At 47.3% G+C, this 22898-nt stretch overlaps 1 protein-coding gene across 1 annotated transcript in view; it reads left to right on the forward strand.

Moving 5' to 3' along the window:
• ryr1b (ryanodine receptor 1b (skeletal)) overlaps positions 1 to 22898 on the forward strand; it is a 90774-nt gene that overhangs the window by 65828 nt on the left and 2048 nt on the right. Inside the window, exons 76-103 of the mRNA XM_080006723.1 lie at positions 82 to 188; positions 756 to 807; positions 895 to 957; positions 4248 to 4347; positions 4492 to 4571; positions 5007 to 5083; positions 5227 to 5300; positions 6498 to 6515; positions 11977 to 12057; positions 12283 to 12371; positions 12602 to 12730; positions 12856 to 12960; positions 16065 to 16146; positions 16236 to 17548; positions 17816 to 17895; positions 18123 to 18294; positions 19032 to 19118; positions 19248 to 19505; positions 19636 to 19766; positions 20413 to 20455; positions 20560 to 20693; positions 20795 to 20855; positions 20930 to 21076; positions 21350 to 21484; positions 21804 to 21960; positions 22067 to 22131; positions 22268 to 22368; positions 22703 to 22754. Coding sequence (XP_079862849.1) covers positions 82 to 188; positions 756 to 807; positions 895 to 957; positions 4248 to 4347; positions 4492 to 4571; positions 5007 to 5083; positions 5227 to 5300; positions 6498 to 6515; positions 11977 to 12057; positions 12283 to 12371; positions 12602 to 12730; positions 12856 to 12960; positions 16065 to 16146; positions 16236 to 17548; positions 17816 to 17895; positions 18123 to 18294; positions 19032 to 19118; positions 19248 to 19505; positions 19636 to 19766; positions 20413 to 20455; positions 20560 to 20693; positions 20795 to 20855; positions 20930 to 21076; positions 21350 to 21484; positions 21804 to 21960; positions 22067 to 22131; positions 22268 to 22368; positions 22703 to 22754 — 3993 coding nt within the window. The remainder of the gene's footprint in view (positions 1 to 81; positions 189 to 755; positions 808 to 894; positions 958 to 4247; positions 4348 to 4491; positions 4572 to 5006; positions 5084 to 5226; positions 5301 to 6497; positions 6516 to 11976; positions 12058 to 12282; positions 12372 to 12601; positions 12731 to 12855; positions 12961 to 16064; positions 16147 to 16235; positions 17549 to 17815; positions 17896 to 18122; positions 18295 to 19031; positions 19119 to 19247; positions 19506 to 19635; positions 19767 to 20412; positions 20456 to 20559; positions 20694 to 20794; positions 20856 to 20929; positions 21077 to 21349; positions 21485 to 21803; positions 21961 to 22066; positions 22132 to 22267; positions 22369 to 22702; positions 22755 to 22898) is intronic.

Genomic DNA, 22898 nt, shown 5'->3' on the forward strand with positions numbered 1-22898 from the left:
GTCTGTCAGCAGGGTTGATGCCCTCCAGTACGTATTCCCTTCGGTGTTTACCTAACTTGCACCGTCTCTCACCATCATTAGAAAGCCATGGAGGAAGAAGAGGAAGAGGAGGAAGAGACAGAGAGAAAGCCTGACCCCCTTCATCAGCTGATTCTTCATTTTAGCCGCACTGCTCTCACAGAAAAGACGTAAAGAGGCCTTGTAATATATTAAATATAATAATAAACTTTTATATATATATATATATATATATAACATAACATAACATAACATAATAAAACATACTATTATGTAATATAACATAATGTAATATTATATTATATTATATTATATTATATTATATTATATTATATTATATTATATTATATTATATTATAATGTATAATGTATAATGTATAATGTATAATGTATAATATATATTATATATATTATACATTACATAATTATATTATATTATATTATATGTATAATGTATAATATATATTATATATACTATACATATATATTATATATATTATACATTACATATAATATTATATTATATTATATTATATTATATTATAAATATAAATCCCAGTAACGTTGTTGGGGCGGAATGTCTTTTTCGGGTGCATCATATTTAAATCTTTGATTTTCAGATTTTTAACTGCCTTGCTCAAGGGCAATTATTATTCCCACCTCAGGACAATGCTCCAGCTCATAACCTAAACACAGCTCCTCAGACATGTTAATTGTGTCCTGTTGTGTCGTTACAGTAAACTGGACGTTGACCAGCTGTACATGTCGTACGCTGATATTATGGCAAAGGTGAGACTGTTCTCTGTGTCCCATAACCTCAACAAAATGCCTCTGACCTTGACCCTTGACCCTTGACCCTTTGCCCCCCTCTTGCAGAGCTGTCACATTGGTGAGGAGGACGAAGGGGGAGAGGAGGAGGGGGAGGAGCCGTCCTTTGAGGTGCGACAGACAGAGATGGTATGGGGGGACCAGGGGAAGGGGAACAGGGGAGTCAGCGGAGAAGCAGCTCCCCACGCAGAGTAACCACACCCAGACACCACAGCCTCACACACCACCCCCCTCCCCCCGCATCGCCGCCACACCGGACTCCCTCTCTTACAGGCTTTCACTGTTCCCTCGCTCCACTCGTCTATAACTTCCTCTGCGATGGTGGACTGACTTGTGCATTCCTTTGTTGGACTCTGCCCTGTAACTGTATTTTAAAGGAACGGTTTTCATTTTTGGACTGGTACCGCTTTTTTCTACTCACCACTCCTGTAGTACGTAGGAAGGTTGCATTCCTGCAGCTGTGTGGCCTTTTTTCCACGCCGGACACGCATGGCCATCCCCCCCCCCCCCCCCATCAGGATTTCAATGCACGTCATCCACAACCTGTTCAGTGCAAAAACGCACTCCACATTTCAGGCAAAGCAACATGAGGCCACAGCACTCTGACGTCTTTGCAAATTACATTTTATTTTAAGTGAGTTATTTAAAAAGAGGACGTTCGGTTTTACTACTAAATTCTATTTGTCGGCGCTATTTTCATTGCTGTTGCACAGTGTTGATACCATTGTAACATGTGACATTTAGGTGTGACACCAGTACGCCTCACAGAAAGACAGAAACCTGAACGTTCGCTAAAGAAATAAGAAATCTTGGATTTTGACGTAATAATTCACGTCAATAGTGTTTGCACTGCGTGCAGATTGTGCATGTGTCCCCCATCACCTGCATTGAAATCCCGATGAGAGCATGGAGATGTGTGTCCAGCGGAGGAAAGGCTGGACTGCTGTGGAAATGAAACCTACCTGCACACTACAGGAGGGGTGAGTGTTAAAAAATGGTTCTACTCAAAAAAAAAACAAAAAAAACCCCAAAACAGAACCTTTCCTTTGATCACTGTTACTCCTGTGGGTTTCGAGTTATGCGCCCCTTCCTAAACTGCATGACGTCCCGAGTGTGGCGAGACGGTGCGGCTGAAGACGGCAAAACAAAACTTGCTTTACACACAGAACGCGCAGCTGGGTCCGCTCCAGACGCCCTCGGCTGCGGAATCACACATATCCGCCCTGATTTCCACGTCCCGAGCGGCTTACTGCACGGCGGGCGACGCTGGAAATGATCTCCCAGAAGAGATCCCCAAAAGTCAGGCTTGGATACTGTGATGCTGAGGTTTGAGAAACACGCTGCTTTGAGCCAGCATTGGAAGGTCGCATTACAGGCATTGGCATTTTTCGGATCACTTTGATTCCGTTTGCACAGGTAGTAAATGTTAATGGGTGAACGATGATTGCCGAGGGGCTATTTTTATCCATTGAACATTGAACATTGTGCCGTGTTCACGTGATATTTTGCGGTAGTTGTGTTTTTGGAAGCGTAATGCTGCCCTCCAACCCTTTAATAGTGCTCTTCCTGGAAACGTGGTGTCAGCAAGTGTCAGCGAGTGTAACACTTGCAGACTGACTCAAGTTTCTGGGATGCTTAACTTTAGAACCAGCTGTTCTCTGCTATTCCTCTCTGTCTGTAACCTCTCTTCAGTCCACTTCTCAAAGGCCCGCGGCGACCCTCCATTTTGTGACCATGGTTGCACTCACCCCCCCCCCCCCCGTCAGCAAACCCTTTTGGACTCACCTGCACCGCAAATTCTGGTCTTTGGAATAAAACCTCCCCGGAGTCACAACAAACTCAATTTGTGTGTGTGTGTGTGTGTGACCATCGAATAGACCACCTCAAGCTGGGGTGCAGGTCTGAAAATGAACTCCAGGAATCTAAGCCCTAGTCTAAGTCTACGGTAAATCCGGATTTTAAAACCCCCCAGAAATTTGCTGTGTGTGCTCTCTAATCCAACGCCAGGCGTGTCCTAGTTTCTCGTTGTCTTTATCTTGAGGTGGACTCCATTAACCCGGTCTCCCCTTCTACGTACTCCCCAACACCAAAAGCTTGCACAGTAGTCAGCCAGGCCCACAGCGCTTCCAGTCCAAACACACACGCACGCACGCACCCATACTCACTGATGAACATTCCTATTTCAACACACAGTCATTCAGGACTCCCAGCGGGAGAAAGGTCTCCCTTTCTCTTTGAATACTTCAGGACAGGCCTACGAGGGAGGGGGGTGGAGGTGTTTGGAGGCTGCACTCAGGATTCATGTATAATTCCTTTTTCTCAACAGGATGGTTGTACGAGGCAGTTATGTGCGCAATTTCATAGGCGGCAGCATAGCACAGAGTAGTGTAGTGCATTATATATAACATGATATAATATCGTGATTCATGTGATATCATATGCGTTAAAGTGGGAATCCCATTACGTCCTCTGTGGATGAAGCTGTAAGCCCAGTTCCATGTGAAACTGTGACATCGCTTTCCTTTCTCCAAAGTTTGAGTTTGATTTTTGAAAATGTCCTGGTCGCTTGAGGCGGGGGGCAAAATTTCTCCACCCGAGGGTGCCCTTCTTTTGAATTTTCATCCGTATCGCCAGTTTACTGAGCGCAACTGGCTACGCCGCTTTGTCAAATTGACCCCGGCTGCCTTTCACTTCCCACACGCGCCCGGTTTTTGCCAGGGACCAGGCACCAGTCAATGGAAATGAGAACACATGAATAGTGGAGCACATGCATAACACAAATACATTGAATGGATTTTTCTTAAAAAATACCAGCTTAATTAATATGATAGTAATATTAAATACGGGATTTATCAACAAAACAATCCCTGGATTACCACTTTAATGTGATAGAATGTAGATTTATGGCATTTATACATCTTCTCAGATAGAATTTTTTCTTGTTATCTTATGATTATTCTGAGAGTAGACAGCTTCAGCGTAGATGTGCAGCGTGTATGGAGTGGCAGCCAATCATACTGTTGGAAATGGGAGGAGCGCATGCTGTCGGTCTCACCCAGACTAGCATCGTACGACACCCAGTGTGCTGTGCGTGCTGCTGGGAGGAGCCAAAAGTCCAAAGCTGGAATGATGATCTCCAACCACTAATACACACTGTATTCGTCTCGGATGAGCAGAATATATGTGTGTGTCTGTACACATGGTGTGTACGTGTGTTTGTATATGTGTGCAGTATTTACATGTATTTACTCGTCTGTGTATGCCTACTCAGACTTGCACGCCAGTGTGCTGTTGGAGTGTGCGTGCGTGCGTGCGTGCGTGCGTACGTGCGGGGGGGTGCGGGCGGTGCAGGCCTGTCGGGCGGGGTTACAGCGCCCCCTCTGCGTGTCTCTCGTCTGCAGGAAAAGGAGATGGAGAAACAGCGGCTGCTTTACCAGCAGTCCCGCCTGCACAACCGCGGCGCTGCCGAGATGGTGCTGCAGATGATCAGCGCCTGCAAAGGTAACCACGCACACACACACACACGCACACACACACACACACACACATGCACACACACCAACACGCACACACTCTCACACACACACACGCTCCCTGTACAGGTTGGACAATAACAATATAAACTTCCTCTTGTCCTCTGTGCAGGTGAACCAGGGGTCATGGTTTCTTCAACACTCAAACTGGGAATCTCCATTCTCAACGGAGGCAACTGTGATGTCCAGCAGGTATCTGTTTAAAAAAAATAAAATAAATACACTCACCGGCAAATACACTCAATAATTGAAGGAAAAGTATTCTTTCCTCAGATATTGTCACAAAGATCTTTCAGTTATTGTCACATTTCCACATTGTTCACTGTTCATTAGATTGATATTCCCAAACGCAAGCTATACCTCGTTGTTATTTAATCACGTCGAAGGACGTTGGCTTTTTTTTAGACATCTTACCATTTAGCATTTAGTATTTAATTGCGCGTCTATCGATGTTCATCCCCCAAACCACCTCGCCTCTCAGCATCTCTGCATAAAATAAAACATATGTATTACCGCAATGACCCCAAGCGCTTCTCAACTCCACTCAACACTTTAAATGGAGTTCACACCAGGCGTCTGTCAGCACGGTGGAACGGTGGATCCTCACCTCTTCCCGCTTCCCTGCAGAAAATGCTGGACTACCTGAAGGACAAAAAGGACGTGGGATTCTTCCTCAGCGTTCAGGCTCTGATGCAGACCTGCAGGTGGGTTCACGCGCTTCGCAGATCCCGACGCATCTTCAACCTCACTGTGCCTCTGATATGACCTTTCTTTTAATATGTGTGTGATATTATGCTGGATGCATTTTGTTATGTTACATGAATCATCCTCTTTTTGGTGTTGCCAGTGTTTTGGACCTGAATGCTTTTGAGAGACAGAATAAGGCCGAGGGGCTTGGGATGGTTTCGGAGGAGGGCACAAGTAAGTAGACACAGGCGCACACACACACACACACACACACCATGATTATACTGTATACTTCACTACATCTTACGAAGTAACCTTGGATGTATAAATACTGTGACAATGTCCTCGTCCTTTAGTTTGTAACACCCGCCCAAATGTTTTGTTTTATGCTGCATCGGTTGCGACTTGTGTTTTTCTTTTCATTTAGCTCCACCCCGAAAATAACTCTTGTTTGCTGTTATGTATTTTCATGATCAGCGTGTTTGTTCATGAATGCCTCCGAACAAACGTGCGCCACGTGCCTGTGAGGTGACGAATGTGATTGGAATGGGATCTGTGTCTTCCACAAACACCCTCACCTTCTCCTTTGAGAAATCGGGGCCGTTCTTCCGCTACCGTGCACTTTACGCACGGATGCGGCGGCGTCCCGGGGAGCGCTCCCTTGGAGCCGCGTTTCCCCGTGGCGACGCCATCCCGCTGCGTGCTGGAGCACCAGGGTCGGTCCGGCTCCACGCGCCACGTTCCACGTTTTGGTTCGTCTTCTTTCGACGAGAGCCGCAGGGCGAGATCGCAAACGCAAACCGAGCGGCAGCTGTGTCGGGCGGGATTTGAGGCCAAGGGCGGAGGTTTACGACAGCGCAGTTCAGATGACGCTCACCAGACGGTGCTTTGGGGGAAAGCCTCCGGCCGAACGGAAGTCCATGGAAAAAAGAAGCGTCTAGAATCAGAAAGTTGATTTCGGTTCTCAATATCTGAGTTGGCTTCTTCCTCTCATGGGTTTGTTGGTTGTGATTTTCAAAATGATCATCTCTTCACTTTCAATGTAGATGATAGTAATACAAATTAAATTGAAGTTAATGGTGTTTAAGATAAGATGAGATAATCACATAATCAAATATTTATTATGTCATCGTCAGTCGGTACCAAAATCCACACTTATGAAAGGCTTCAAACCGTCTCTTTAAAAATCAACGGGTAACAGATGTTATGTCCATTGTTCCGCTGCAGTCGATGGTACAGAGAAAAATCACAGAAGTACAAATATTGATAAGTGTCTCTTTGTTTGAAAGTGGTCCATGGACCCCCCCGTCCGCCCTGACACATTCAATACTGGACTCACTGTGTCTCTCTCTCTCTCTCTCCCACCCCACCCTACCCCACCCCACCCCTCCTCCAACACCACGCTCACTATGCCCCCCTCTGGGTTCTCAGGCTTGAAGCTAGAGCGTGGTAAATAAATACCTGGCTTCCATATATATATATTTTTCCCTGTCTCTCTCTCTCGCTCTCTCTCTGTCTCTCTCGCCCCTGTCCCCTCTCTCTCGCTCTCTCTCTCTCTCTCGCCCCCGTCCCCTCTCTCTCGCTCTCTCTCTCTCTGTCTCTCTCGCCCCTGTCCCCTCTCTTGCTCTGTCTCTCTCGCCCCTGTCCTCTCTCTCTCGCTCTCTCTCTCTCTCTCGCCCCTGTCCCCTCTCTCTCGCTCTCTCTCTCTCTGTCTCTCTCGCCCCTGTCCCCTCTCTCTCGCTCTCTCTCTCTCTGTCTCTCTCCCCCATCCCCTCTCTCTCTCTCTCTCTCTGTCTCTCTCGCCCCTGTCCCCTCTCTCTCTCTCTCTCTCTGTCTCTCTCGCCCCTGTCCCCTCTCTTGCTCTGTCTCTCTCGCCCCTGTCCTCTCTCTCTCGCTCTCTCTCTCTGTCTCTCTCGCCCCTGTCCTCTCTCTCTCGCACTCTCTCTCTGTCTCTCTCGCCCCTGTCCACTCTCTCTTGCTCTCTCTCTCCCCCCTGTCCTCTCTCTCTCGCTCTCTCTCTGTCTCTCTCGCCCCTGTCCCCTCTCTCTCGCTCTCTCTCTCTCTGTCTCTCTCACCCCTGTCTCCTCTCTCTCGCTCTCTCGCTCTGTCTCTCTCGCCCCTGTCCACTCTCTCTTGCTCTCTCTCTCGCCCCCGTCCTATCTCTCGCTCTCTCTCTGTCTCTCTCGCCCCTGTCCCCTCTCGCTCCCTCTCTCTCTGTTTCTCTCACCCCTGTCCCCTCTCTTGCTCTGTCTCTCTCGCCCCTGTCCTCTCTCTCTCGCTCTCTCTCTCTGTCTCTCTCGCCCCTGTCCTCTCTCTCTCACTCTCTCTCTCTGTCTCTCTCGCCCCTGTCCTCTCTCTCTCTCTCTCTCTCTCTCTCTCTCTCGCCCCTGTCCTCTCTCTTTCGCTCTCTCTCTGTCTCTCTCGCCCCTGTCCCCGCTCTCTCGCTCTCTCTCTTTGTCTCTCTCGCCCCTGTCCTCTCTCTCTCGCTCTCTCTCTCTGTCTCTCTCGCCCCTGTCTCCTCTCTCGCTCTCTCTCTCTCTCTGTCTCTCTCGCCCCTGTCTCCTCTCTCTCGCTCTCTCTCTCAGTCTCTCTCGCCCCTGTCCACTCTCTCTTGCTCTCTCTCTCTCGCCCCTGTCCTCTCTCTCTCGCTCTCTCTCTCTCTCTGTCTCTCTCGCCCCTGTCCTCTCTCTCTCGCTCTCTCTCTCTGTCTCTCTCGCCCCTGTCCCCTCTCTCTAGATCTCTCTCTCTCTCTCTGTCTCTCTCGCCCCTGTCCCCTCTCTCTCGCTCTCTCTCTCCCTGTCTCTCTCTTTCACCATAACATCTCTTCACCTGACTAGTTATTTCCTTGCTCTGTGCTTAACACGCATTAGACCTTGCACTCAAGGAACCATTCGAGCCAGGCTTTCAAATCACCATTTTGACATTTTCACACGTTCATTTGCACCTTTTTGCAACCCATCGTTTTTGCCCTTTCGGGCTTTGGGAGCGGTTCGAAGGTCGCATTCCGGTCCTTGAGTGCTTCGCCGCAGATCTACTGTGAACTCCGGAACTTTCGGTCCCGACGACGGATCGGAAGGAGGAGAGGCCGCAACCTCGTTTCTCCCTTCCTGATCGCTCGTCTCGAGTTGCCCTGACTTCTGACCCATGAATCTTAGAAAGCGGGAAGTGAACCGCGGCCGCATCAGGGATCCAACTGGTCTGGCCCCAGCATCCACGGTCATCCCTCGTCCATTGAGTCACGATGACGAAGGAAAAGCAAAAAATTCAAGATTGGAACCATTCTAATACCAGCTATCAGAGCATCGTCGGCGGTCCACGTGAAAGTGGACCCACGACCCAAATTTGGATCAGGACCCACCAGTTGAGAACCACTACTCTACAGCTCTACTGCACCCTCTTTCTCTCAACCCCTCTTTGGTTCAGCTCATTTTTTTCACGATTTCACCCTTCCCCAAGGTAAGAGCGGTCACCCTCAGGGAGGACACTTTTGGCTGTGCTATGCCACAGTATATACCGGAAATTCCAACATTCCTTAAAACCGTCGTCTTCCCCATTTCCTCCCCATTTTTCAATATTAATATCATACCAACGGTTGTTCTCTGGAAATAGGACATTAAAACACCATCTTGATACCATTTAATGTGAATACTCAGAGAATATCGTGGAAAAAAACAATAGTCTATAATGACTCTTAAAGGGAAATCTCCCTGTTTATAGTAGACATACAGGGTTGTGACAGCACCATTTGAGCTTGCTGTGTTTCATTTGTGTATAGTAATCAGGGTCCGAGCCGTTGCTCTGTTTATTGTTCTTCTTCCGATTCTTCATCCTTTTGGAGTCGGCTTTTTGGGAGCTTCAAGATACTGGAAGACTGGAAGTCACGAAACTTTGTGTACTCGTCAGTCCCGGTGAGGCATTTGATATTCTATGGAGCCCGTGCATGGGTGTGGCAAAATGGCTCGCTAGCGCCACCTAGAATAAAAGAAAAAAATCAAACCTATTCACTCTTTTCCACGAAACCCACGAATTCGGTACACATCACGAGACTTAAAAAAAATTCATATTGCCGCCATGACCAAAACCCAACAGGAAGTCGGCCATATTTAATGAAATGTGCCATCTTGGTCCCTTTTTGGTAATTTTTATACTTTCTACTTCCCCAAACTCCTTCTCGGCGGATCGATTCCAAACTCAGCGTCTCTACAAGACACCTTAACAATTTAAAGTTATTAAAAGATTGAGTTTTTGTCACACGGTGTTGGCGTGGCAAAGCCCTGAATTTCATGTTGGAAAAAAGGCAGCGTTTTCACTTTTTTTGGTTATTTTTATGCACCGTACTTTCACAAACTCCTCTCAGGCGATTTATCGGATCGACTTCAACTTGCGTCCCGCCAACACTCGCACGTCGAGATCCCGGTCATAATTGTAATTGTATTTCACTGAAATGGAGTTTTAATTTCAGGGTTCAGAGTTCAGTTCAATAACCTTCCAATTGCCAACATTCCCTGTCATCCGGTCGTATTTCCGAAATTCCTGTATTTCGTATTTTCGTATTTCTGAAATTTCTGAATTCCTGGATAGCTTTACTTATAAATTTTAAGAGACCAAAGTACAGTACATACAGATTATCATTGTTTTTATTTACAGTACTTCAGCTTGTGTTCATTGTGTCCACTTAGTAGAACCACCTCCTCTTACAGAAATACATTCTCTTTTAGATCGTCTTTCATTTCACAGAGAACAACCTAAGGTATGTCTTAATCCGCTTCATCATTATATCATGGTTATGTGGATGTAAGAAAGCCAAGGCTGGGCATATTTCAACAATTCCACTCAGCTGTCCTTTGTAACATGCACACCAATCACGTGTCTCTGTTCGAGTTCTTTTGCTATTATTTTATTTTCCTGCTAAACAAATCCATCCGATCCTCCCTCTCCATGAAGCATTCCAAAATCCAGCTAAACTCTCTTATTCCCTTTTTATGCATTTGAGGTATTTGCATTAATCCTGATGCAGCCTAACCTCATGACTAATAACAGTGATAACAGATAACAGTGACCTTTAACTCGCTTCCCTCTCGCTACTTCGTTTTATAAAAGAAAACGGAAAGCCAGAAATACAGTCATTATATAATGTCCTTTCCACGTCACCACCTGATCTTGGCGGTTCCCAGGTACGGCGGGAGAGCGACCAAGAACGCCTTTTTGGGACCGCTATGGTTCCAGTTCTCCAAGGTTCCGGGTCTGAATGCTTCCTCATTTACTTCCTGTACCTTGGTGGAAAAGCAACCATAGCTGTACGTCGGCCATCTTGGGTCCATTTCAGTATACCCCTCTTTTGAATGACACATACTTGGTTGTTTTACCAATTTGGCATTTCCTCCGCTGGATATTACTTAATCAAGTACGACGTGTCCTATCCATCCAGCCCCCTGAGATCTCCCCCTCGCACCCCGCTTGCTTTAAATGTGCTTTAACCATGACTTGACTACTTCCTGTGCCTCATCCATCTTTCGTCCTCACCCCCTACATCCATCCTCCATTCACCCCCCCCGACCCACGGTACCTACCACCAATACTGAAATTTTCGGAGTTCAGCAGATCTGTCTCGCATGCCAGAAGTTGTCTGAGCCTCTCCAGGCCAATGTCCTCGTATCTCCGCTCCACGCCTTCTCCTGTCCCCCCCCCCCACCACATCGTCCCCCGTCCGTCCCCCGTCCGTCCCCCCCTCCGGTCCGTGTCCTGCACCTCCCTCCCTGTTCAACCGTCCTCCGTCCCGTGGTCCATCTGTCTGTCCCACGTCCTGAACATTTTCCATGTCGTCACTGTTTGGCACTTGGTCGAAGAGGTCGAAGCCAGGCGGAGCTTTGAACTCTAGCTGCGTGCGGAGGGACAGACAGAGCTTCTGTGCTCGGAAGAAGGAGGAAGCCGGAGCCCGAGGCCTCCCCCTGACCCCCCCCCCCCCCCAACCCCCCACTGTCCCCCGCTATCTGTCCTCCTCTTTCAAGGCGACAGACCGGTGGAGTGTCTACTGAGGTCCTTGTGGTTTCCACTCACCTGACTAACTAACGAGGCCCGTCAGGCCGAAGTGCCGCTGAGACTAAACCCCACTGACCCTTTTATCGTTTTTTGTTTTTTTTTACTTTTTGCGGTGCAGTTGCACACATTTACCAAATAATGTGTTCGCACACACCATGAACACGCTGAAACGCACGCACGCACACACGCACACACGCACGCGCACACAAACACATTGAGAAAAACACTGACAATCATGCTGACGGTGTAAAGCTCACATGACTAAATGAGCACTTCATAGATGCTTTTCAGTCCGTTCAAGGAAAATACAAGTGTATTGAAATCTCCTATTTTTTTTATTTTAATCTCCTATATGTAATGTGATGTCAGTTCAATCCCAAAAAAAGAAACATTTTCAACTAGAAGGTGCTTATAAGGAATGTGAAGTTTGACGGTTGCGATGGACATTTTTGGAGGATCAGTTCCATTCTATTGCACAGAGAAATAGCTGAAAGCTTCACATTCCCTATTGGTTGTTTTGGGATATCTAATGCAGGCAGTGACTTCCTTGGGAAGACACTGCCTGCATTTGATATCCTATTATGTTTTTGAACTCTAGATTTCACAGGATGGATAGGATCTTTTTCTGGGCTCGAACTCAAAAGCAACACGGTAGGAAAAGGTCAAAGAAAAGGGAAATAATATAAATCGATAAATACAATTATATACACTTATATTTTCCCTTAACGGCGCTAATTCTTAAATTTAGATGTTTTGTATCCCTGCATTCTAACTCAACTTAGTCACAAATTAGTCGCAAGGCGCTTCGCATTAAGACCCAAAAGCTCGTCCCCGAAACCTGAACTTGTGCGTCCTGTGTCCCTCTGGCCAGATGAGAAAGTGATGGCGGACGACGAGTTCACCTGCGACCTCTTCCGCTTCCTGCAGCTTCTCTGTGAAGGTCACAACAACGGTGAGTCCGCCGGCAACGCCTCAGCCGCGGAGGCGTTGTGGTCTAGCGGCCGAGGACGCTGTCGCACGCCGTCCCCGTAGCAACGGATCGCCGTTGAATTCCCCGGTTGGCAGAGCGAGCGTGACGGTGCGATATGCTCCGACCGTCACGGCGGAGGCATTCGGTCCCGACGGCCAAGGTGGAGATCAAAATGGTTTTTTTTATATGTTTTTATATATTTTTCAGATTTCCAGAACTACCTGAGGACTCAGACGGGCAGCACCACCACCATCAACATCATCATCTGCACCGTGGACTACCTGCTGCGCCTACAGGTGACCACGCTCACTCGCAGAGGCAGTGTGTGCAAGGTCAAAGGTCAAGTAACGTGAAGTCAATTGACTTGGCCTGACGGTGAGAGTGGGGAATAAAAGATAAAACCGATAAAAAAATGGTTTGAGGTGGGGACTTCTGTCTGCGTAGCATTATCTGTCTTCCTTTTGGTCTCCCCCTGAATGTTCCTCTTCTTGTCTTTGTTTCTTATTTATTTTTTTGCGTGACTCAGGAGTCCATCAGCGACTTCTACTGGTACTACTCAGGGAAGGAAATCATCGATGAGCCGGGGAAGAGGAACTTCTCCAAAGCCATGACGGTGGCCAAGCAGGTGTTCAACAGCCTGACTGAATACATCCAGGTACGCAAGCGTTTGTTCTCATTCAGTTTCTCAGGTTTGGGGACATGCTGACGTCTCTCTCTCTCTCTCTCTCTCTCTCTCTCTCTCTCTCTCTTTCTCTCCCTCTCTCTGGATCTCTCTACCAGGGGCCCTGCACTGGGAACCAGCAGTCCCTGGCCCACAGCAGGCTCTGGGACGCCGTGGTTGGCTTCCTGCACGTCTTCGCTCACATGATGATGAAGCTCGCCCAGGTAAACACTCATACCTGCGTTGGGTGCACTTCACATCACTTTCTCCACCGGCAGCAACAATGTCTATCAGATTTTATGTCCATGAGGCATATTTTTCTTTATATCGTACGATCCTACATATTTAATACCTGTCCATTTTGAGTAAACTAATTGTGTGAACTGTTTTTCTCACGGTTCCTGCAGAGTAAAGTATGTATATATTTGTTTATTCTTTAAATTAATGAAATCTTTTTTTTTCTCTTCCTACATTCCCTGCGTCCTCTCCTCTTTGTCAGTTTGTTTCTGCCTCTCTGAGCTGAACATTTTCAAGTTTAGATCAGATTAAAATGAATTATACCCGATTTACTTTAAATTCAGGTATTAATGAGAATGAAGCCTTTAGAAGAGAGGATGAATGTATTACAAATGTCACATTTAACCAAACGTTGAAACATGTGAAAATATGTTTTTTTGAACAAATTGTACATTGATAACATACAATTTGATAACTGGCACACTGTTAAAAACACCTAATTTAACCCCCTAAATTCAATGTTATTGTATTGTATAATGCAGTTTGTTTTCCTCATTTGGTTAAATGTGATTTTTTATTTTTATTTTGTGAGGGCAATACCAGTTTATATTTGTTTATTAATTTACAAAGTTGAATAACAATCTGAAACAAGCAGACTGGCATGAATAAGGTTCCTAATTTCCCTTTTCCTAAATTGCTATTCCGCAACTCGGACCTATTGTTCCCACTTATCAATGTAGATTTAACTTCAGATGGCAGAAACAATCTGATGTGTTTCCTCTCTTAGTTTTCCACTTTACCATAGTGATAATTCACTTTCTCCTCTTTTATCCTTCTGAACGAGGCCTAATCAATTAACCTCACCTCACTAAAATATCTGTTTCTGTCACTGACCAGTGCTTTTCAGTGTGACTGCTTTAATAATGATCCGTGAGTGTTGATGTGTGTCCGCAGTCTGTGGCTCTTAGCTGTTTGATAATAATAATAATAATAAAAATAATAATTATTATTATAATAACAATAATAATAACACCAAACTCAAACGTGTCAAATGTGGAACTCTAATGCCTGAATCTAACACGATGCCGTGTGATTTGGTTGCTTTACGCTGTGCTTCTGTTTAGAATGCATTTTTGTATTCTAGTTACTGAATATACAGTACTACATCTTTACATTTAGGATAGTAGCAATAATTACTGCACCGTATCTATAAAGTATTTCTATAAAGTAGATAGAAGATAGATATTACAAAATAGATTTGTTTAGTGTTCTAATCCATCAGATCTCAATCATATGAAACTATTTCATAAACTCATCTGCTCAAAACATGTGTTTTTTTTAATTTAGTATGCTATACAATATAATGATATATTAACGCAGATGTGTGCTTATCAACCAATACTGGATTCATCAGAGAAAAGAAAGGACCAGGACTGGCAGGAAATCTAAACGACACTAAAACTGTGAAGGGACGGTTTTGTCGCTATACGTCTCAGGGACACAGAACTAGAAGTGTATGTTCATTTGAAACCTTTGCGAGGGTTTTTCCAAGGGGAAACGTTTATTTAGGGGAAAATACAAAAATGGAGTAAAAATGTTGTTTGATGACATTTTTATTTCTCGTGTGCAACCCTGTCAGATGCACCCTGACGCCGGACAACGGAATGGCGTAAGAATCTGTGTCCCTCCGCCAGTGCCACTGCCACTGCCTGCGCTTCTCTATTTAACTCCTCACGCTGTTCCCTTCATTCCTCACCGCCCGGCTTCAGGCCCGCGTCATCCTCACTTATTACACCCCTGCAGCTAATAATGTTTTACTGTGCATATCAACCAAAGACTATCCTCCTCGGGCCTTGGTTGCACTTGTCCTTCCAATGCAGGCTCTGTTATCCGAATGCATAAATCAGAACACCATTTGAGGCCTCTAAAGTTTCGGATCTGCACGCGACCTTTGTGCACCCCTGTCAGATAATGCAGTTTTGTGTGATCAGATTCCTCAGGGCACATTATGAGCACAGGTGTAGCAGAGCCTGCAGAGGAGAAACATCAAAACGCCTTAGAAAAGGTGCTCAGTAAAGCTGCATTTCCGAAGTGCCAACCTCATCTTAAGGCTAAGAAACCAATGCAAAGGGACAATTATAGGGTTATTCGTGTGTCCAATGCGCGGAAAATATATATTATTTCCCGCTATTGTATCTCATAATTCAATTGATATCTACTGTATCAATGTGTTTTCCTGCGATAACGGTGGCTTCATCGGTCCTGTAATTGTTCACTTTCTGATAGCTTCATATATTTGAATACCTCTCAACAGTTGTATATCCTGCTGGAGCCTCTTCACTGCCTGCTTGTCATCAATTCCTTGAGTTAGAGTGATCAGTCATTACGTTGTTATTAATCATAAATATACTATATATGTATTTCAAACCATCACGGTGCTTTGATTGGCAGTTGAGGCTTGTCTTTCATGGGCTGATTCCCGCTTTAGATCCCTCCCTACCGATTCTATGAACACGCTAAAAAAAAAACCTTAAAGTTAGTTCCTGCTCTGCTCATTCATTGGCGCAGGTCTTTAAAAGTGCTGTGAGTGAGTGCTATGCAAGTACATGAACACAGTGCTCTGGAGCTGCAGCCCACTTCCGAGCAGACGGTGAAAGCTTCTGCCCCATCATACTCGCTTCACTGTGCCTTCCCAGTGTCTGTCTCACTGCCCAATCACGTTTAGTGACTACTTTATCTAAGGTTGTTTGTGATGGATTGTTGAAAACAAAATAATTTATTATTTGAAAATGCAAACCAAGGATCATTTCTGGAGTAGAACACACTCTGAGGTAGAGTGTCTCATATGTTCCCCCCCCTTCATTATGTATTTAGTTATCAAATTAATTTTCACAGCAGAAGTCTCCTACAAAGAAAGCACATTACTTCTTCACCCGAAATTATGATTGGATTTATTATTATTTTATGCCTTTCCATATCAAATTTTAATTTACCCGCTGTGTGTGTGTGTGTGTGTGTGTGTGTGCGTGTGTGTGTGTGTGTGTGTGTGTGTGTGCGTGCGTGGGCGTGTGCGTGCGTACGCGTGTGGCAGGACTCCAGTCAAATTGGGCTTCTGAAGGAGCTGTTAGATCTACAGAAGGACATGGTTGTGATGCTGTTGTCTCTACTTGAGGGTAACGTCGACAACTCATTCCAAGCTTAACACTTCCCTGAAGGGTGGAGAGCCATGCCCTCACCTTCTCCCGTCCCTTTGTGCCCCCAGGGAACATCGTCAACGGGACCATCGCCAGACAGATGGTGGACATGCTGGTGGAGTCATCCAGCAACGTGGAGATGATCCTCAAATTCTTTGACATGTTCCTCAAGCTGAAGGACATCGTGGCTTCTGACGCCTTCCGTGACTACGTGACCGACCCCCGCGGGCTGATTTCCAAAAAGGACTTCTCCAAGGCCATGGACAGCCAGAAGCAGTACTCTCCCTCCGAGATCCAGTTCCTCCTGTCCTGCTCGGAGGCCGACGAGAACGAGATGATCAACTTCGAGGAGTTTGCCGACCGTTTCCAGGAGCCGGCCAAGGACATCGGCTTCAACATCGCCGTCCTGCTGACCAACCTGTCGGAGCACGTTCCCCACGACACCCGACTTCAGAACTTCCTGGAGCAGGCCGACAGCGTTCTAAACTACTTCCGGCCTTTCCTGGGTCGGATCGAGATCATGGGCGCCAGCAGAAAAATCGAGCGCATTTACTTTGAGATCAGCGAGGCGAACCGCAACCAGTGGGAGATGCCTCAAGTCAGGGAGTCCAAGCGGCAGTTCATCTTTGATGTGGTCAACGAGGGCGGCGAGAGCGAGAAGATGGAGCTCTTTGTCAACTTCTGCGAGGACACCATATTTGAGATGAACATCGCCGCCTCGATCTCTGAGCCAGAGGGGGAGGGCGGAGAGGAGGAGGACGAGGAGGAGGAGGAGGAGAGCGGAGGAGGAGACAAAGTAGAGGCTGCGGAAGGCGATGAGGGCAACGGAGAGGAGAAGCCGCCAGAGTCCAGCTCGGCCTTCGCCGACTTTCTGAAGAGCGTTGTCGACCTCTTCAACATGTTCACCTTCCGTAACTTGAGGCGCCGCTATCGCAAGCTGAGGAAGATGACTGTGAAGGAGATGGTGGTCGGACTGGCGACTTTCATCTACACGGTCCTGATTGGCATCCTGCATTTTGTCTACAGCGTGTGTAAGGGCTTCTTCACACTTATTTGGAAGGCCCTGTTCGGTGGAGGTCTGGTGGAAGGGGCCAAGAAGATGACCGTGACCGAAATCCTTGCCAGTATGCCCGATCCTACGCAGGACGAGGTTCACGGGGACCTGCCACCCGAGCCTGGGGCCAGAGAGGTGCAGGACGCTGACGGAGGGACGGACCACATGGACGCCGGAGGGGGAGAGGAGGAGGAGGAGGATGGCGAGGAGAGGGAAGGAGGACGCTTGCCTGGTTTCGACACGCCTGGAGGTCTTGGGGACTTTGGCGAGACGACCGCGGAGGAACCCCCGACTCCGGAAGGGACTCCGCTGCTGAAGAGGAAGCTGGTGGGTGCGGTCGCCCGTATTGTCCAGGCCCCTTCACTGCTTGCGTGTTTACCTGGGTGCTCGCCCAGGTTGCCCAGAAAACGGCTTTGACCCTAGAACTTGTGGCGATCCCTGGACGCCAGACTATGGCTGCCCTCTTCTTCGAATAGTTAGAATGTGTTCAATGCGGATGACAAATTCTGAGCATATAAAAACGTAAATGGAAAATTATTTTACTGTCTTTGCAACGTGGTCATTTAACCGCTCCTTAATAACATGTTCACACAGTTGGCAGCTGCAGCAGGTCAGGAAGAAGAGGGCGAAGCAGCGCCTGAGGAGTTGGTTTCTCAAGAGACCGAGAAAGCGGAGTAAGTAAAAAGCCTCCGTTGGAGCCTATAAGGGTGCATTTAACCTTCTTCTTCTGCTTTCTTTGTCTCCGTCTGCTTCTTCATCATCTTCTTGGTTTTTGCCTTTGGCTTCTTCTGCTTCATCTTCTCCGTCACCGTCTCCTACATGTTCGCCTTCATCTTCTTCAATAAATGTTTTCTTCCTTATCATCTCCGTGTGCTCAAAACTGACTTTTGTTCAAATGCAGTATGGAGAATAGAGAGAAGGAGGAGAAGGTGGCGCCTGAACCCGAGGTGACGGAGGAGGGGACTGGGCCAGTCGAACAAGAGGTGAAGACAAAGGCCAAGAAGGAAAAGAAGCATGTCGAGGGTGGCTTTGAGCTGTGGAATGAGCTGGAGATCCAGAGGATCAAATTCATGGTAAGTTCTTTCAGTTATTATGTTATTTTCTTAGGGAGGCTAACTCCATTTATCTAAAAAGAATAGGAAAACGGTGGTATTCTGTACATGGTATTACATATAAAGTAAATATATGTTTCAAGTTTCAAAGTTTTGTTTATCAATGCATAACACAACAAGTTTTATGTTTGTGCTGAAATTCTTCCTCTTCATACCAATTCTCAGCAGTTCAGATAAATAGCAGCAAAACAAGTTTAAGTGACTACAACCGGGCGGTGTACATACGCTGTACCGAGGGTATATCCACAGCGAACAACAAACAGAGCGAATCTGGAGTAAATGGACTCAAACAGGTTAATGAGGCGCAGCTTGCGGAGCAGTTCTGTCGGACAACTCGACTGCGCCACACGCTGCCACGCCCTTGTGGGCCGGGCCGTTTAAACCAGCCTCTTGCCCTACCCGCTTTGCTGCGTTGCTGCGCTGCCTCCATCTTCCCTGCCTCCACCTGTTGGGCTCTACCCTTCTCTACAGTGTGGGGATTCAAACTCATAACTCCAATATTAATTATTTAATTCATATAAGTATGCCGACTGTATGTTATGAACAGTAGAGCCCAGACGCCCAAACTAAGACAAAGCTAAATAAATAAAGATAATTTAAAATTAATTCCAATAGTTGTCCGTCAGAAATACACTTTTTCTTTATGTTGTTCTGCCTATTTATTTGGGATTATTAATTGTTTTTTTTATCCTCGCCAGAACTACCTGTCTCGTAACTTCTACAACCTGCGTTTCCTGGCCCTGTTCATCGCCTTCGCTCTCAACTTCATCCTGCTCTTCTACAAGGTCTGGACTCAACAAGCGGGCTTTTACCTCACGGCACCGCTCCATTTGTTGCGCTCGTCTAAAGTGCGTGAGTAGCCACACACCGGCCCCTATCTCAGTCTCGCCGTCCTCTCCCACCGGGTCCCCCAGGTCTCGGACAGTCCTCTCGGCGAGGAGGAGTTCGAGGGCTCCGCTATGTTCGAGGGCTCCGGCCTCTTCGACGGCTCGGGCGCCGGAGAGGAGGAGGGGTCGGGGCTGGAGGAGGGAGGGGAGGACGAGGATGACGAGGGCCCGGTCTACTTCTTCCTGGAGGAGAGCACGGGCTACATGCAGCCCGCCCTGTCCTTCCTCTCCATCTTCCACACCGTCATCGCCTTCCTCTGCATCATCGGCTACAACTGCCTCAAGGTGCGGCGCTCCTGGCGCTCCTCTTCTGGATGTCCGCTTGGCATTAGGGGTCTCACTCTGGTGTTTTATGATTATTATTTTTATTTTTTTTCATGTATCTTCACGTGCCGTGCGCTGGTCGCTGCCTCAGGTGCCTCTGGTCATCTTCAAGAGGGAGAAGGAGCTGGCGAGGAAGCTGGAGTTTGACGGCCTCTACGTCACGGAGCAGCCGGAGGACGACGACATCAAAGGCCAATGGGACAGACTGGTGCTCAACACCCCGTAGGAGCGCCGCCTCATCGCCGTCTAGATGGAGGATGAAACAAGGCCTTGTTCCATAAGAGTGTAGACCGGGCAGTCAACCCGCCGGGTTGAACTCTTAAAACGGGTTTCCAAAAAACAAACCGTTTTTCAAAATGAGCTCGGTTGTTGTGTTGATGCTTGGAGTGCAACAGTTGCATTTCAATCCACCTGTAAGAAAAGAACAACTTAGTGTCTCAACGATGTACTTTTTATTGATTATTAATTATTTGATTGTACATTTTTATGATGGAATAAGAGCTCTAGACAGATGAATAGGCAGGGACTCATCCCTGGTTCACGCATAGGGAGGGGTTGCCTCTGATCGCAGCTTTTGGAAATACCTTCTGTGATTAATTAGCGATGGGGTCGTCAAAAATCTTCCACACTCAACCTCAATAAATAGCGATTCATCTCTGGATCACAAGGTGGATAATAGTTGGACACTCAAAATTCTCTTCCCCTTGTATTATCGTTGAAGAGGTGCGAGATTTTAAACTTTCTTCAACGTCCCCGCACCCCACTGAAAGACCGGCCCCGATTCACACCAGCACTCCTTCGCGATTTGGTTAGATACAGAAAACGACATCAAACACAATCAAATTTGACGATGCTTTCACTTCCGCAGGTCGTTCCCCAACAACTACTGGGACAAGTTTGTGAAACGAAAGGTAAATGGCTCCGGTGGCGCCGAGCTCCCGCATGTTCTTTACGGGTTCCCGCGGGGGGGACGGTCGCGTGACATCCGTGCGTGACGTCCGGCGTTGGTCCCCAGGTCCTGGATAAGTACGGAGACATCTACGGCAGAGAGAGGATCGCCGAGCTGCTGGGCATGGACCTGGCATCGCTGGACGTCAGCGCCATGACCCACGAAAAGAAACCCGAGCCCGACAGCTCCATGTTCAGCTGGTACGTTCACTGGCACATTTCGGAGCGGGCGATGGCGTGACCCCCCCCAAAAAAACAACACAGTTTTTGAACCGTGACCCCCCCCCCCCTGCTCTCCGCAGGGTTACGTCCTTCGACATCAAGTACCAGATCTGGAAGTTCGGCGTCGTCTTCACCGACAACGTGAGTGGAGGGATTTGGCCGCCGAGGTGGCCCGGCAGCGTCTCTTTAACGCCGCCGTTTGTCTCCCCCCGCAGACCTTCCTGTACCTGGTGTGGTACACGCTGACCTCGCTGCTCGGACACTACAACAACTTCTTCTACGCCGCACACCTCCTGGACATCGCCATGGGAGTGAAAACCCTGCGCACCATCCTGTCCTCCGTCACCCACAACGGCAAACAGGTGAAAATTTTCATACCAACAACGTGGATTTGGGAGCTTGACGTTACCACTGCACAGCATCGTTGGTAGAGTGCGTCCGAGCACGTAAAAATCATATTTCAAAGTAAATCATCTACGGCGGGTCTGAGGGTGAGACCATTCAAAATGGAAACATCAAACGAAATATCAGAATATTCACCAAAACTTTGAACTTACGGAGCTGAAAGCGTGATCAGTTCCTTAAAAGAAAAACCTTCCTTAAACTTGTCCGAATGAACCCCTTTTGCCCGCCAGCTGATGATGACGGTGGGCCTGCTGGCGGTGGTGGTGTATCTCTACACCGTCGTGGCCTTCAACTTCTTCCGCAAGTTCTACAACATGAGCGAGGATGAGGACGAGCCCGACATGAAGTGTGATGACATGATGACGGTGAGTGGGGGGAGGGTCTACGAGAAATAGGAAATGAACGTCGCTCCCGTAAATAGATAGGTGGATCGACAGAGAGATCAATAGATTATTGGCAGATTATTGGATATATATAGTCGTCCCCTGCTACTGACATTTGGGCTGACAGACTGCAAATAATATTTTTTTTATACAATATGTACATACAGGCTTATGACAGAATTTTCTTTTGCAGCAAAGCGATATAATAATAATACATGTTATTTATTTTCATATCATGAAAAAATAAGCTAATAATAACTAACGATAGTGTCCCTGCCTCCTGCTCTATGCTGCCCCCTAGTGTTACCTGTTCCACATGTATGTGGGCGTGCGCGCTGGCGGCGGCATTGGAGATGAGATCGAGGACCCAGCCGGAGACGACTACGAGCTCTACCGAGTGGTCTTCGACATCACCTTCTTCTTCTTTGTCATCGTCATCCTGCTGGCCATCATTCAAGGTACGGGGGCCTACGGGGGCCATGCCGTAACACCCGTCCACCACATCCATGCATCTTGTGAAGCGAAGTACTGATAGAACCTCTTTGGCCTCGACGTGTTCGACAGGTCTGATCATCGACGCCTTCGGAGAGCTGAGGGACCAGCAGGAGCAGGTCAGGGAGGACATGGAGGTAAGAGCAGGGAGGGTTAGGTGGGAAAAAAAAGAAAAAGAAAAATAGAATGGACGCCGTCGTTCCGTGAGAATACAGGTTCATTTGGTGACCGCTCTCCCTCCCTCTCCCTCCCTCGCTCTCTGTCACTCCGCAGACAAAGTGCTTCATCTGTGGAATCGGCAGCGACTACTTCGACACGACTCCGCACGGCTTCGAGACGCACACCTTAGAGGAGCACAACTTGGCCAACTACATGTGAGTAGAAGTGGAACGGACCGGAGAGACCCTGCCGCACACCTCTGCGAGGGTCACGTTAGAAGCCTCGCCTCCCTCAACCAGGACCCGCCGAGTGTCGGGGGGATTTTCTGTGAAACCGGGGCTGGGATCCCCAGAATCTGCTTTGAGAAACCCTGAACAGTCTGGGAAACGCCCACGAATCACTTTCACGGCTCCTTCTCGTTCTTAACGTGTGTGTGTGTGTGTGTGTGTGTGTGTGTGTGTGTGTGCGTGTGTGTGTGTCTTTGTTTTTCAACTGGTATGTGCGTGTATTATGTCGTTTAAATGACCGTATTTCTCTCCCTCTGTTCAGGTTCTTCTTGATGTATCTGATTAATAAGGATGAAACGGAGCACACTGGGCAGGTTGGTAACCAAGCAACACAAAGTACACAAACGATTAATCAAAACAAAATTTAAAAAACACAATCCCAGCAGCTAAATCAATGCCAGAGAAGTGAAGCCAGGGACTTTTCCCTTACTTTAGTTTGATTTAATTGAATTGAATTT

Source organism: Zeus faber, assembly GCF_960531495.2.
Source record: "Zeus faber genome assembly, chromosome: 9".
NCBI lineage: Eukaryota > Metazoa > Chordata > Actinopteri > Zeiformes > Zeidae > Zeus > Zeus faber.